We start from the raw sequence: 16,866 nt of genomic DNA on the forward strand, positions 1-16,866 counted from the left end.
GGTCGCCAAGCCATTTTATTGGGTCGCTAAGGGTTTGCAGAAAATAATTATTTTCCCACTACAAATATATTATAATTATATACTGTAATAATTAAAATACATGATGCCTATTTTTAGGATTCTAAGCAGACCATGATTAAATAAAAACTCCAAAGCAGAAAATTTATTTGAAGCATAATCATATTACTTATAAAGACAATTCGTATATCTATGTAGGCTTGGGTCACGATGCTTGATTTGTGCAAAATTTTGGGTCGCTACCAAAAAAGGTTAAGAACCACTGGTTTAGACACATGGGAAAAATAAGTAAAGAAAGATTAATAAGAGGTGTGGAGGGCAGAGGTGGAAGGAGTGAACATGAGAAGGTGACCAAGAATGAGATGGATAGATGGGCTAAAAGGGGTATTGGGAAAGAGGGGAATGTCTGTTGAGGAAGGAAGGGAGAAGACAGAAGATAGAGGTGCATGGAGAATGGTTGTGTATGGATGATGAAGTGATGCATGGAAGGGGATGGGGGGGGGGTGAGGGAGTACGTGTGAATGATATTCTGACACAACCCAAACGGATTTCTCCCCGTCCTCTCCTTTTCTGCATGAAGGGTTGCTGATTAAATGAAGCAGCCTTGCTGTGGATGTGCTGTGTCTTGCTGCATTGCATCCAACCCAGGGCAGTGGGCTAGATGCAGGGATGACCCGTCATCCAGGAGCAGCCAAGAAAAGAGGGGCATCAGATTAATTGATGATCCTCTTACTCTCCTACCTTGTCTCAGCCACATCATGCATCATCAACAAACAACTGGCTCATCTCCTACTTCACTCTCACTCACTCCAAGCCCTCAAATGCACATTACATTTTCATATTAAAGACTAGTTTTAAGGTCTATATATGGATCTGTGTTAAGGACTACTGTGTTAAGTGCACCTACAACACTTTCACCACCACCACTGGTAAGAATTCTGTATCTGTAATATCTAATGCTTATGAACTGTTTTGTAGAAAACAATCTACTAAGGGTAGGTGGCTATTTTATATATTTTAAACCGATTAAGTGAAGTGGCCTTGTTGTGGATGTGCTGTGTCTTGCTGCATTGCTTCTGATCCAGGGCTGTGGGCAGGATACAGGAATCACCTGTCATCTGTAAGGAACTAAGATGAGAGGGAGGCAAAAGGGTGGTGGATGGGAATGAAATGGGTGAGAGTGGATATAAGGCTTTTGATTTTGGCTACCCCCCTGGTAAGGGGGAAAAACTTATTGGTATGTATAGATATTCTAAATCAAGGCATTTACTGGTGGATCGTTATTATCATACTAGTTTTTCACGGGTAAGGACCAAATAACTGAAAATACTGTGATGGGTTTTACCCTGAAGCAGGCACTTTATTGTGCTGTCATGTATTCGCATGACATTGTATGTAAATAAAATGACTATTGTGTCTTAATAATAGTAAATACATAAATATATATTTTTCTCATAATGTGATTGGACGGAAGAATATTGTAAAACAGTGTTAATCTACACTCCATCATTAAGTGACAAATAAACTGTCACATATACTTTCTTAGGACAAAAATATTGGCAATAATTGTCTTAAAACAATCACAACATATTATAAGCAATAATGTCTGCCTGACTAACAGGCACACACTTTCTAAAATTTTCTTTGGTATGCTCAACAATCAATATAGCTATGGGAAGGGAGACAGACCTTTAAATGTGGATACATTAATCAAATAACACCAGTTCATTGGCTTAAACTTACTGTATATCTTTCTCAAGACTTGGTGTTATGAGAAAGATGAAAGTAAAAACCAGTTGAGCAGCATTATGTACTTTAGAAAGGCATTTCTAAATTCCTGTGTTTGCCTTAACATGCCTTCCCATCAATAGGAAGTTGTTTTCTAAAATTTGTAATATTCCAAAAATTCTAAACAAGAGACTTCAGATAAAAGTTAAGTAAAACTAATTTCTTATTTACTCTACTAGTAACAATAAAATATATACAAAGTTTTGTACATGAAATTCAGCTATGACGTCTCCATAGATACCACAAATATCTATGTACTTGTCAGTGTACTCGTAGAGAACCAACAATTCTCTTTTTCCCTAATGTGCTGATATTTCACAGTAACTAATGACTAGAAACATTAAAAGCTGCCCATTGTAAACATTAGGCTACAATTTCTTTTTACTTTGTCCCATTTATTTATTTGTTATCTTTTTTATTTATATGTTTTTTTACATAGAAATTTATTTTCCACTCTTCACTACCATTATAATAGTACATTGCATGGTATATGGTTGGAGTACCATTCACCTCCTTGTTGCTACCATTGTCTGAGGAACCTTGCTCCTGCTGAATTTTCAATTCTGAAGGAATAAATGTGGTATTCAATAAAAATGAATTGAATACTGATGAACGAGGTTCAGATGTGGGAAGGATCACTGTATTGTAATCAAGTTCTGAAATACCTTCCTCTTCAGCTGGTACTGTATTCAATCTAATGCGGTATTTAGGAATCTTAATTCTTTTTTTTTTTTTTTTTTTGCATTCCTGGAGGTAGGGATGACCGTTCATCCTCACTGAGCTAAGAGGAGAACAATGGGCAGTGGATGGGAGGGTATAGGGTGGGAGTGGGGGCATGCCTTGATTGGTTATTTCCCTTACATGCAGAAAGAATCCCTTGGTACATAGATATATTTTTACTTCTCCTGAGTTTGGTTTCATGACCCCTGGTTGCTATCCTAGACTCTTGGGTGTACACAGTTTTCTTCAGCTATAAATTCTTTCAATTTGGTGTACTTATACAAAAAAGTCAAGTCTCTCCTTCTTCTTCTTTTTCCTCCTCAGGCCTAGGATCATGAATCTCTCTTCACAGAAAAGGTCTTGCATTCTCATGACCAAATGTGTGGGAGTTCTTCAAATCCTTTCAAAGTCCTCTTTATCTCTTTATGTGAGCTTCAAATGACCACTGCATAATATCCACAAGTTGCAGGACTTAAACTTCCACCTGCATGCTTCCTTATTATTTAGAAGATGTTGGTTTTTCCCTTTCTTTCTGGTATTCAATTTCAATCTTCTCTTGGATTTTTTCCCACGTCGTGTCCACCTGCCAAAAAATGACCGAATTAGAGATTGGCTGTGGCCTCTCACCAGTCTTGAGATTGCATGCATGTGCCAAATTTTAACTTCTTATGGTGTGAGAAATTTGCTAGTGGACAGCGACATCAATCAGATCATTTTTATGGTCGTCACGCATAGGACTCGAACCTACCTGCTTCAGGTTACACCAGTGGGGCAATGTGGGTTGACAAAGGCGGTCATTTACAAGAAGATGTCAACATTTGCAGAAGTCTCCTGGTGTGTTCAATGAGTGGACACGCCTCCTTCCCTGCTCACCCCCCCCCTCACCCCCACCCCGGTCTCTGGACTGGGGCAGACAGTTGCTCTTATTACACTCACACACTCTTTCTTCCAACACTCCTTTTCTCACCATTCTTGTTCAACCTCTTTATGAGCAATCAACCAACTCCTGAACCAGAACTAAACATCAACATTCTCTCCTATGTAGGTGACTTGACAACAACCTAGCACAGTAAATACAAAATAGCAGCACAAAAACACTCAAACATCCTTGAACAAACTGGAACAATGGCTCAGAAATAACAGAATGGAAGATTCACCCCAGAGCTCAACAGTAACATTGTAGCTACAGACAACCACTAAAAATAATAATAATAATAAAAATAATAATAATAATTAATAATAATTAATAATAATTAATAATAATAATAATAATAATTAATAATAATAATAATAATAGTAATAATAATAATAATAAAAAAAATAAAATAAAAAAAAACTCAGTGAAATTAAATGGCCAATTCCTTCCATTGCAAAGGAATCCCAAAGTTCTGGGTCTAACATATGATCCCCAAATGAGATTCAGCCCACATATGAAGGACCTGTCAGTAAAAATCAATAAGAAAACAAACCTACTTAATTCTATTGCAAGCTGACTTTGGACAACAGAAAGAAACTAGCAACCATCTATAAACAACTCATGAGAACCATAATGGAATACGCTGCCAAAGCATGATTCCCAATCAGCAAGATGAACATAAACAATTCACAAACTTCACCCAATGGAGTACTGAGAGTAATAACAGGATGCAATGAAACCACCCCCATAGGACACCTACTGTATATACTCGCATATAGGTCGCACTTTTTTTTTTTAACTAAATATTTTGCCAAAATCAGGGGTGCAACCTATCCACTTGACATTAATGAGGGACAGCACTACTCTGTCACCAAAGTCACAACAATTGGCGATTTCAATGTGACAATGACATGGAATTTCAGTGATGTTCACACAATATGCATCAGAAAGCTTAATTCCAGCCTTTTGTATGCATTTTATATATATCATCGACTCTCCCCTATGATTCTTTCCTGGAACTCCACATTCCCCACACACTCCGTCAATTGGTTCATTTCCTACCCTAGCATTAAGGTCTACCAATACTACTACATTGACATTCCTCCCTAATCCCTTTATGCACTCATTTAAATCTATCGAAAAAGCCTCCCTTTCTTCTACACTCTTCTCACTACCAGGCCCATATGCACTTACAAAAACCCACATCTCCTTTCCCAGTTTCACCTTCATCCACATTAGCCTGGAAGAAACCTCCTTCCACTCCACTACATGTTTACCTATCTCTTCACTTACTAGTATAGCCACCCCTTCTCTCCCTCGCCCTCTCTTCACTCCTGAGAACCTCCCAATTACACTCCTAAACTCACACTCGCCCTTCCCTCACAACTTAGTTTCACTCAAATCCAACACATCCATTCTTCTTCTCACAAACATACTACCTATCTCTTCCCTTTTACTCTCATCTGTACCACATCCACACACATTAAAAGACCCAAACCTTAGGGTGCTGGTTGGAAAACTCCTAGACCCTCTTATGCCTTTACTTTTTTTAGGAATGTCCCCTGTGGGGCTACAGGGAGAAGGATGCCTGGTCCCAATCCCTGTCCCATTTTTCTCGCCTCTTACGATCCAAGTGGAAATACTTGGTGGCAGTATTCTTTTCCCCCACCACAGGGTAGGCAAAACAAGGAAATGAAATTCAGAGAAATGGTACAGGACAGCAACAAGGGGTTGGGGGACAGCATAACGGAGGGACAGTAGCAGTATAATAAAAGTTTCATTTCTCGGTGAGCAGAGTCCTCCTCTATCACAGACAAAATGATGTGTGGCTCTGGTCCGTAGGGGTGCCCCATATAGACCCTAAGTATCAACTGCATGCTACTTTGCCATAACAACATGCAGCCAATACCCCAGACAGGGTTGTTTATGTAAGTTTGTATTATGCGCACACGTGACAGTCGGACAATCTACATGTGTTCTGATATTAAAATTATGTGAGTAAAGTTTTGAAATAAAGGTAAATATCTTATAATTTTTATGTTTGAATTAGTCTTGTAAATCGCTAGATTATAGTGCGACCTATCCACGGGTCAACCGCAAATAATCACTTTGACAACCACAAACTAGCGGTGCGACCTATATGCGATTATATACGGTACATTCAGAAACCAATATCCCCTGAATAGAACATCACATGAAAATGACATGAACATTCTGTCAGAATCCTAAACAACACACACAGTTCACCTTACAAATACCACCAACAGAGTGCAACAAAAAAATACAGCAGCATACTACTCAGACATCTACTACAACCTATCCACACAAAACACCCAGACAGGAACACATTTGCACCCAGATAACTTCAAGAAAGACAACTAAACTCAATGAGAGAGAGACAGAGAGAAAGAAACAAAACAGACAGAGATAGAGACAGAGAGAGTATGTGTGTGTGTGTGTGCGTGTTCTGACACCAGACAAGAACCACACCAGCACATTTGTGCTCAGGTCACCACCCATCATTTAGACAGTAACAACACAGAATAGACCTGGCCACAGATTCAAACTATCCCAGGTGTGACCACCACCCAGAGGACACAGAAAACCTTCTCCACCCTAACAATCCCCAGGCAACAACACAATATCTCTTCTTCAAGTGACTATGGTCCCACCTGGGGACTGTTGCCAGTTTCCTGGAGGCCTTGGGTCTTCTGCAAGAGAGACCAGGGGCAACAGGTTGATTGATTGATTGATCCTAATAAGCTTATTTTTACACTGGGTTCCCTTTGGTAGATAATGCCATTCTGTGGCAGGTTTTTAACAACAACATACCTGCTTTCCGTACTTGATAAACTGTTCATTGGTTTCTTTCTTCTGAAATCTTCCCAAGTAGCGCTGTCTGTATGCAATCACAGTATCCACGTGTGTCCTGTACTTCACTGCCAATTCAAGTGCTCGTTCAAAATTGTAGGTGCTCAAATTAAGCATAATAGCACGGAAGTGGAGCCCAGCATGTAGATATATTCCCTCGGCATCTAATACGTGTCCAGCCAGCACAGCCATCTCAGCATTACGAACCTCACGAAGTGGAACTTCCTGCATGGATATTAGAAAGATGTTAACAAGTCAATTTGGAAAACTGTAATGTTATAACACATTTGTAAATATTCATTTAAAACTCACTATCAGAGAAATAATATCAGAAGTATAGGAGATCCGTATATTTTGACTACTATCTGTAGTCCTCTTCAGAAGAGGACTACAGATAGTAGTCGAAATATATGGTTCTCCTGTACTTCTGATATTATTTCTTCGATAGTGGGTTTAAATGAATACAAGTAAATTTGTTACTCCATTTCATTCTTGCAGAGAACCCCCAGTCCCCAGGAAGCCAGCTACAGCCACCACCTCAACCCATAAGTCACTCAAAGATGAGATCAATTGTTGCTGTCTGGAAAGAGTGAGTGTAGGATGTGGTAGTATAAGGTGCTCTGTGTCTTGTGTGTGATGGTTACATCAGGGGTTTGGTGACTGTTGCAAATCCAAATCCAAATCCGTGCTGGTGCTCTTGAAGTGAAGGATGGTGACTCGAGTGTGTGTGTGTGCAAGTACAGTCTTACTCAACTTGGGAACTATTTCTCTGCTGGGTTGATTTCTGGAGAAGTTTGGTAAAGTATAGAACTGGACAGTCTACTCTGGAGCGTATATTTTGTGATGTGAGTGCGTATGTATTTACCTCATTGTAGTAGAGAAGATAACAAATACACTCACAGGAATCCCATCTCTATTCCAACTGGTCAATGCTAATGTTGAAATGTCCTACGTTATTTGAGAGGGAGACTATAGGTGGTGGGTGGGAGTGGGAGAATGTCTTAGCGGGCTCCCTTATAAGGGGGAAGTGGCCTCTGGTATACACACAGATTGCTTACTTACCTTTATATACTGAATGTACTGAACTTTCTCTGCCTGGTTAATTGCAGCATATGCAACCTCTGCCGTGGCCAAGTCTTTGGCGTATATAGCCATGGCTGCCAGGGATGACCATACGGCATCATCCTTAGTGAAAATAAATAAATCAATCAATAAATAAATAAATCAATAAAACAATAAAATGAAACTTCATAAAAATGTATGAAAATTTAATTATTTTTAACCTGATGTATTCATAATCCAGCTGATTCTATCATGCAGAAAACACAGAGCACATCCTGTACTCTAGTCAATAAGTCAATGCAAGCAATCGGTGAATCTACTGCCCCAAGGCAGATATCTTTGCTGGGTACCTAGAGGCTTTGGGTCAGTCATTCAGTCAGTCAGTCCTTGAAATTGATGGGTTCAGATTCTTACCTTGACGAATCTACAAAGCCTCACAGCATCCTCCCATCGTCCTACTGACACATAAGAATGCAAGAGTGATGGATATGGGGACACATTTGAAGAGATTAGGCTGCCATCTGCCCTTCGAACTACAGCATTGTTGTCCACGAAGCTATCCACCATAGCATTCTTCCCAAACTCACTGTGAAGGATACAGCATTTCATGATAAATAACAATCTTCATCCACCAAAGTCAACCCTAATCCTTGACAATGCAAGTCAACTGACATTTAAATTTTGCAAGGATGTTCACAATCTACAAGTTTAACTTCTCTTCATACCAAGTGCATCTAACCAATTGTGAAAAAGAAATGAATCCCAGTAACAAAAGAATAAGTATGTTCATACATACATACATATACCAAAGGCTTTTTCCCCCCTTCCACAGTGGGGTAGCCAAAAAGAAAAAGGCAAAGAAACCACTCCCACCCATTCCATTCCCTACATATTCCACTCCTCTCCACCCTCCCTCTTATGTTCATATGATAATAATAACAATAATAGAATTTTTCACTTTCTACCACTGCAAGGTGACCAGGCAAATTATTATACTATACCTTGAATCTTTTTGAGTGAGTGTGAGGGAAAGTAGATCCTTATCGACATACACTACCGCAGGATAGTACCAAATGGTAAATTTTGCATCATGCATTGTGGCCAGCATATTCACATTGTCATTCCAACACAATGACTGCACCATTACACCTGCAAGACGTGAAAACAAACAAATCTGAGTTACTGGTTCTCAAGAAGTTCCATCCTGATACAATACAGACAACAATCCAAAGTCTGACAATTCAGGTTCCACTGCAGTGTATGCCACACTACCTCTGGATCCCACCAAGGTTGGGATGGCTCGGCCAGATAGTCTAGTGAACGACAACAACAATACAACATTTCTTCCAGAGAGATCTGTGGAAGGACCTGAGGACATTCGCAAGCTGCCGTGAGGCTGCAGGTTTCCAGACAGTGAAACTCGAGGCAACGATTTTTGTCATTTCTTTCTCCCTCACACTCCCTCCCAAACTCATTCACCATCTAGTTCTGTCTCTCCTCAGAATTAGCCACAAGTACAGTGCCATCTACAAAAAAATATTTACTCACCTCCTGCATCCCTCCACCCACACCAACCCACTCCAAAACTTCCACCTAGCACACTTGCATTTATCTCCCTTACCACACCATCCATATACATACTGAACAACCATGGCAACATCACACAGCTGTTACAGCTCCACACTCACTCTTTATTCTCAAGCCTCGCACATGCCCTACCAATCATGCAAATACTTTTGACCACCTTCAAGACTATACCCTCTTCTATACATCTGCAACACAATCCACAATGCTTCTCTACCTACCCTCTCATATGCCTGATAAACTAATAACATTCAGTGATGATACAATTATTAAGTTACTGACATCCAGCCACTCTCCATTACACGATCACATGCAGTTAATAATAATACCGAGTTTGAAAGCTCTTCCCATGATGCCACTACGACGCACTGGACAGAGATACAAATCTCTGTTTTTATCCACCACAGCCATCTGACGTTCCTGAGGACCACCAGCCTGAAATTTGGGATTTTTTTTTCTTCTAATTTCTGAAGCATGACATCTTTACTGTTGAGTGTAGTTAGAAAGGCATATGGGGGGGATGAGGAGAAATCCCCTCATGCTATACCAGCCCACTAAGTACAAGCATTATATTTCAATAATACAAGTTTTATATCACATGATGGAAAAATGCAAATCATATGATTTACCTACCTGGTTTAGAGCCACATGTAATATATCTAGCTTATGGGCCCAAGGTTTACCATCATTAAGTGGTTTTCCTGTTGTTGCATCAAAGAGATGAACCACTGAAATAAATATATTAGGTAATTAATTTCACCCAGCATAACAATTTGAAATTCTCATCTATAACAATGCAGAAAGCAGTAGATTCACTGGTATATTTCCACAATAAACAGAAAATACACTCAAAAGCCAAATGTATTTTATTAGGAATATATATTTTTACTTAATGATAAAAAAGAAGAAAAAATGAAGCACATATACATACATTTTTCATCCGTTTTGTCACGCACAACAATGGTATCATTTGCAAGGGAAACTGTGCGGGAATTTAAGACATCTGTACGCATCCCTGGCCATCGCGGGGAGCAAATCATACGGCCGTCATAGCTGAATACATACAAGCTTCCACCATCCACTACAAGAAAGTGCCTTTAAAAAATGCAAAGAACATCAGAACACCATGAAAAAAATCTCTAGACTGAATATCTATGTACATATGAAGAAAAAATATAATCACATAAGTTATTTCCAAGATATGTATAGATATAGAAATACATAAAGCATTCAACAATGGCCCAACACAAACATAACATGACTTTTAATAAACATGAGGAGAGTTGACAACTAATGATTATTACACTTCTACTAGTTGATGAAATGGAAACCACTCCACTCCAAGAACATAGACAGTAATCTAATGTTTCTTTCCAGAGACTTATGGTAGGGCCCAAGGACCAATGTCAGCTGTCAATCAACCCATCAATTAATCCATTGTTGCTAGTATTTCTTGTAGAAGACCCATGGACTTCAGATAACCAGCAATGGCCTTCTCAAGTAGATGCAGGCATCTATCAGCTGTTATGAATCCATTGTTAGGAATTTGAGGAAACAACTAGTGATGGGAAAATATCAAAATTTTTAATGATTCCGATACAAGTCCCAATATTGCTCTAAACTTCCAATGCCTATGAGTGATTAATAAATGTACTTTGTTCATAAAGAGTTTGTCTCCAAAACCAACTGCAGGACCTGAAAATAACCATAAATTAGAATCATTGCGGGTATCAGATTCAGAAGTTTAGAGCCATATTGGGACTTGTATTGGAATTGGAAGTTTAAAGTAGCATTGGGTCTTGTATCAGAATCTTTAAGCTTTTGGTATCGTCCCATCACTAGAAACACCTGCTAGACTGATTCTGCCAAGCAATTTTATTCACCAGAGAAGGGCTTTCCACACTAAGAGAGTTTGCTAAATTGGACTTGCACATACCTATCGGCTTGTATGATAAGACTGACACTAGACTCCTTGAGGTCAAAGATGATTGGCGTATTCCAATTCTTAGTGGAGTATACGTATGCTTGTGTGGATGTCACAACCACCAAATGGTTGTATGCAAGGCTAACCTAAAAAAAAAAGCAAGACCACACTTTAATAAATATAATTGCATAAATCCATAACCAACAAAAAAGAAAATATGATAAACAAATGCAATACTTACTATCATATGGCTTGATGTGAAAACAGACCCATTAGAATGTTTACGTAGTCCCTAATTTTCCTTTTTAAAACCAAAGAAACTTAAACCATCAGGACTTGGAGGAATACATCATAACTTTACCCACAAAAGAAAGAAGAAGAAGAAGAAGAAGAAGCAGAAGAAGAAGAGGAAGAAGAAGCAGCAGCTTGATTGTAGCTAATGAGTGCATGAAATAATACGTACCTTTATAATACGATCCCGAAGCTCTAGTTTTTCCCATGCCTCATTGGTAACATTACGGAGTGCTATGGTTTTACGACTTGTCACTGTTGCCTCATAATTCTTCCACTCGAGGTTACTATGCAAATTTTAGACACATTAACAGTTTTGTGTTTCCATAACTGTACATCATGCTGTACACATGTAACTGTACACCACTGTTTTGACTAGATTATAAAACCTTAGGACCCAATGACATTTACATATAAGCAAAAATGTCCAATAAGTTAAAACAATATTGTATATATTTCAAATATACAATACGTCAATGGATTAGAAGTGTTAAGAATATAGGACCCCTGCACAGAAGGGAATTTCAAACAGCTTACCTTTCGATAACATGAGCAAATATCACATGACCATTCCCACAGGCTCCAGCTACTTGAGTGCCATCACTGGACCAGGCCAAGTTGAAAATACTACCTGTGTTGGGTTTCTCAAGAGAATACGACCACTAGAGAGAGAGAGAGAGAGAGAAATCACTGAGAAGGTCATACATATATTTATGTATTTGTTAAGCTCACATAAAAGTCAAATCCCCCTTCTTGTGAGAAAAAATAAATACAACTTATACCAAGTGCCTTTTTCCCCTGAGAAGGGAGGTAGCCAAAGTCAAAGGCATAAATCCACTCCCGCCCATTTCATCCCCACATACTCCACTCCCATTCACCACCCCTCCATCCCTCTTTTCTTGGCACCTCCTGGACATCAGGTTATGCCTGCACATTGCCCACTGCCCTGGGTCAGAAGCAATGCAGCAAGACACAGCCCATCCACAGCAAGGCCACTTCATTTAATCGGCTACCCCCCTTTCTGTCCCCTCATGCAGAAAAAGACAGAGAAATCCCTTTGGTCTGTGTCAAAATATCATTCACACATACTCCCTCACCCCACTCCATTATCCACACACAACCATTTTCCACTCACCCCTATCTTCTGTCTTCTCCCTTCCTTCCTCAACAGACATTCCCCTCTTTCCCAATGGCCCTTTTACCCTATCCATTCACCTCATCCTTGGTCGCCCCATCCACCTCTGCCTCCAACACTTCTTTTACTAATCTCTCTTCACTCATTCTTTCCATGTTTCCAAACCATCCCAATACTCTTTCATCAACCCTACCTCCCAACCCCACTCCCATCCCTGCTCCCCTCCTCACCTCTTCATTTCTCACTCTATCCAGCCTAGCAACCCCCACTATACCTCTCAGACATTTCATCTCAAACATATTTAAACTCTTCCTCTCTTATGCTCCACACTTCTGCCCCACACAGCAAAGCACAACCACTCCTTCACACAACCTCCCCTAGCATCCATTACACTTTACAATCTCCCCAAGGTATTTACTCGCTTCCCTCAATCTACATTCCAACTTCACCTCCACTCCCCCCACCGTTCCCGCCACATTTGCCCCGAAGTATCCAATCTGCTGCCATCCTCCCCCCCATACATCCCACCACCCCACCTTTACTCACACTTATCTTCAACTTCCTTCTTTAACACACCTTCCTAAACTCTATCACTAACTTCCTTAATCGCTCCTTTGACCCTTCTACAAGTGCAGTGTCATCAGCAAACACTAACTAGCTTATCTCCCATTTTTCTCCATTTTCTTTAACCATTTCCAATCTCCAGCTTCTGACCCAGGGCAGTGGGCAAGATGCAGGGATGACCCATCATCCAGGAGGAGCCAAGAGGGAGGGATGTGGGTGGATGGGAGAGGAGTATGTGAGGATGGAATGGGTGGGAGTGGTTTTTATGCCTTTGTTTTTTTGGTTACCTTCCTTGTAAGGGGGAAAAGGCACTTGGTATACATATGTAATCCTTGGTATATGTATTAATCCTTGGTATATGTATGTAATCCTTGCGTTTACCACTCACACCACCCCATCCATGTGCAAATTGAACAGTCATGGCAACATAACACATCCCTGGTGAAGTCCCACCTTTACCTCAAACTACTCACCTTCTCTATTTCTAATTCTATCACAGGCTCTACTACTCTTGTAAAAAATTTTGGCTGCTCTTAGCAGCTTTCCTCCTATCCCATATATCTGTAATACCTCCCACAGTGCCTTCCTGTATACTCTGTCATAAGCCTTTAACAAATCCAAAAGGTAAGACCCAAAAAACATCCTTACCTTTTCCTAAAGCTTTCTCACATATCTGCTTTACCACAAAAATCTGATCCATGCAACCCTACCTTCCTAAACCCATATTGTTCCAAACCAATAACTCCCTCTGTTCCTCTCCTAACCCTCTCAATCAAAACCCCCACCCATAAGCCTTCCCAACTACACTTAACAAGCTGATCCCTCTGAAACTACTACACTCACATTTGTCCCCTAAACCCTTGTAAAGTGGAACTATACAGGGATTCTTCCAGTCCTCCAGCACTCTACATTCTTTTAGACAAGCTATAAACAACCTCACCAATCAGTCCACCATCACAGTACCTCCCTTTTTTAGACACTCCTCATGACACCCATCCAACCCAGGTGCCTTACCTGCTCTCATAATTTTAATAACTGCTTTCGCCTCATCTTTTCTTATTTCTCCTCCATGCTCTTCATTCATCACTATCATTTTCTTACTTTTCCCACTGCAACTACCTTTCTGTCTCTATCCTCTTTCATAATAATAATAATAACAACAACAACAACAATAATAATATTAACAACAATAATAATACAAGCCTACCCCTGCTTTGTCACAGAGACGCAGTGTGTTGAAGGATCCTACAGCGAAGAGCTGTCCATCAGGTGCCCATGCAAGTGATGTGATTGGGTAATCGTGTGGGGCAGAGGAATACATCTGACGACCATACGAGTCCCAAACTCGATAACGGGTGTCCTCGCTACCCGACAATATCAGGTTGTTGTTGGAGTTCCACTCCACTTTGAGAATCAAGGCATCATGTGCTTTCCACTGCAAAGATGTGTCAACAAAGATATCACTGTATTGATATATTATTTCATCAAGTAAAAAAAATATATATATACATATATGTACATATTATCATGTATGGAAAACTGAAATTTTACATTGATGTTCTAATAGATGTATACATACACAGCAAAAGGCCTTTCCCATTCCAACCAAAACCCATTCATTGTCCCCCTCACGCCGCCATCTTAACACCTTACAGGTGAGAAATCATCCCTGTTTGCCATCACACTGCTCAGGTCAAAGGCGATACAATGAGACACAACACTTGTAGAGCAGGGTCTAACAGCCAGAGCTAATTTGGTTTATCCCTGCCGCTTCATTATAGAGCAGCACACCCGCCTCATCTACTTGAAAAAAATTTGCAGAACAAACAAGAACATCCCTTCAGGTCACATCACTTCCTTGTGGACTTATGACCCCTCTCCATTCACTCCTTGCTCGACAAACATTCAATTCCACTTCATCCTCTCCATCCACCTCTTTCTTGATCTTCCTAAGTTCACTTTATCGACTTCTACTTCCTACACTCATCTTGCAAATTCCATCAATACCTTCACATCCATCTGAAGGTGCAACCCTATAGCCTCTTTCATATACGCATTTCTGTATGCGCAATATATGCATTCACAGAAATATGTTAAATTTTCGTACAAGCGGTCACATTTCACTGCCAGACCACCAGATCTCTGCTGCTGCCCTGCATTCCCTTCCAATCCTTCCTTTCAGTCATCATTTATGCAGCAATTCAAATATTGGGAAAGAAAAACCATTGTCAGTTTTGGACTCGCCTTATAAATAACACTAGATTCTTGCAGGGCAAATTTTACACTTTGTGATGGAGAGGGGACGGAGAGTGGGGGTTGCCAATTATATGAAGTGGCCTTGCTGTGGATGTGCTGTGTCTTGATGCATTGTTTCTGACCCAGGGAGATGGATGAAATGCAGGGATGACCTGTCATCCATGAGGAACTAAGATGAGAGGGAGGCAGGGTGGTGGATGGGAGTGGAATGTGTGGGGATGAAATGGATGGGAGTGGAATTAGACTTTTTGACTTTGGCTACCTCCCTGGTAAGGGGGAATGAGCCCTGGGTATATGTTCGTATGTATGAATACTTAAAAGCCAATAATGGCAAATTCTTCATCTACTACAGGATGTCATACTCAACTTTTCAGGAACTTTTGGACAGAGTCACAGATGGTATTAAGCTACAAGACACACACCTACTGGATCACTTGTGTGGAAGAGCCTTAAAGGCCCTTGTATTGTACCTGCACAGGGTCCATGATCAGTCTATCAACATTCATTTGTCCACTTTTTCACAAAGGGAGAGCCAACAACTTGCACCTCTACCTAATTTTCTACTTCTCTTACCAATCACCAAGATGGAAAGATTGCCACACTAATACAACACAGACAACAGTTCAACAATTCCTTCCAGGGAAATCTACAAAAGGGATCAATGATCATTGCTAATTACTGTGGGGTTTGTGGGCGTTTGGTCAGTGAAATTTGAGGTAACAATTATTCGAATGTACATTCCCACTCAACCATAATCATGTTTACACTGAAATCTCCCCTGACCTCAAGATAAACAAAATACACACATACATACATATACCAAAGGCTTTTTTCCCCCTAACAAGGGAGGTAGCCAAAAAACAAAGGCATAGAAACCACTCCCACCCATTTCATCCCCAACATACTCCACTCTCATCCACCCACTTCCTGATTTATCATTATTCACCCACAAGGAACTTAGATAAAAGGGGACAACAAATGGATGTTGGAGAGTTGTGGGATGGATGGAGAGTGGGTGCATGCCTTGGCTGGCTACTTCCTTCATAAGTGTGAAGAAGCCTTTTAGTATATATATATATATATATATATATATATATATATATATATATATATATATATATATATATATATATATATATATATATATATAGGTACATATAACACAGGCTTTTCCCCCTTACAAGGGTGGTAGCCAAAAAGAGAAGAGCAGAAAAACCATTCCCACCCACTCCATCCCTAATACACTCCACTCCCCTCCACCCTCTTCCCTCCCTCTTATCTTGGCACCTCCTGGATGACGGGTCATTCCTGCATCTTGTCCACTGCCCTGGGTCAGGTACAGTGTTGCAAGGTAGGTAGCTAAACAAAAACAGAAATATGTACAAATTACCAAAATGTATTACCTGTGTAGGTTTGGAATTTGGAGCGAGTGGTTTTATGATCAGATTATTGCCGCTCGTGTACAAGACAACATCAGAGTCAGGTCCCCACGCAGCTGCGTACACTGGGATGGAGGCCTGGGCCAAAGTTGACCTCAGCATTCCACTTCTTGACCAAATCTTGACCACGCCATCTTCACCCGCTATGTGCACACATGCAAGAACATAAAAATAATGTTATGAGGTTTAATATGAAATCTCACAAAATAATGCACAAATTTAACCAGCTACAGAGATAGGAAACAATATATAAAGAGAACACTAGTTGCAAATAACTACAGGAACCCTATACATATAT

General features: G+C 40.1%; 1 protein-coding gene across 1 annotated transcript in view; it reads right to left on the minus strand.

Annotated features, from left to right (window-relative positions):
* Positions 1-2,525: 2,525 nt before the first annotated feature.
* Positions 2,526-16,866, minus strand: part of Oseg5 (intraflagellar transport protein Oseg5) — a 21,421-nt gene continuing 7,080 nt past the window's right edge. The window contains exons 5-17 of the mRNA XM_076208156.1: positions 16,533-16,711; positions 14,081-14,308; positions 11,712-11,836; positions 11,347-11,461; positions 10,896-11,029; positions 9,891-10,054; positions 9,593-9,687; positions 9,289-9,394; positions 8,377-8,524; positions 7,790-7,961; positions 7,376-7,498; positions 6,275-6,538; positions 2,526-3,109 (exon numbers count right to left, since the gene is read on the minus strand). Of these exons, the coding sequence (XP_076064271.1) occupies positions 3,026-3,109; positions 6,275-6,538; positions 7,376-7,498; positions 7,790-7,961; positions 8,377-8,524; positions 9,289-9,394; positions 9,593-9,687; positions 9,891-10,054; positions 10,896-11,029; positions 11,347-11,461; positions 11,712-11,836; positions 14,081-14,308; positions 16,533-16,711 (1,937 nt within the window). The 3' untranslated portion in view covers positions 2,526-3,025. The remainder of the gene's footprint in view (positions 3,110-6,274; positions 6,539-7,375; positions 7,499-7,789; positions 7,962-8,376; positions 8,525-9,288; positions 9,395-9,592; positions 9,688-9,890; positions 10,055-10,895; positions 11,030-11,346; positions 11,462-11,711; positions 11,837-14,080; positions 14,309-16,532; positions 16,712-16,866) is intronic.

Source organism: Oratosquilla oratoria, chromosome 24, assembly GCF_046742065.1.
Source record: "Oratosquilla oratoria isolate Oo_2021 chromosome 24, ASM4674206v1, whole genome shotgun sequence".
NCBI lineage: Eukaryota > Metazoa > Arthropoda > Malacostraca > Stomatopoda > Squillidae > Oratosquilla > Oratosquilla oratoria.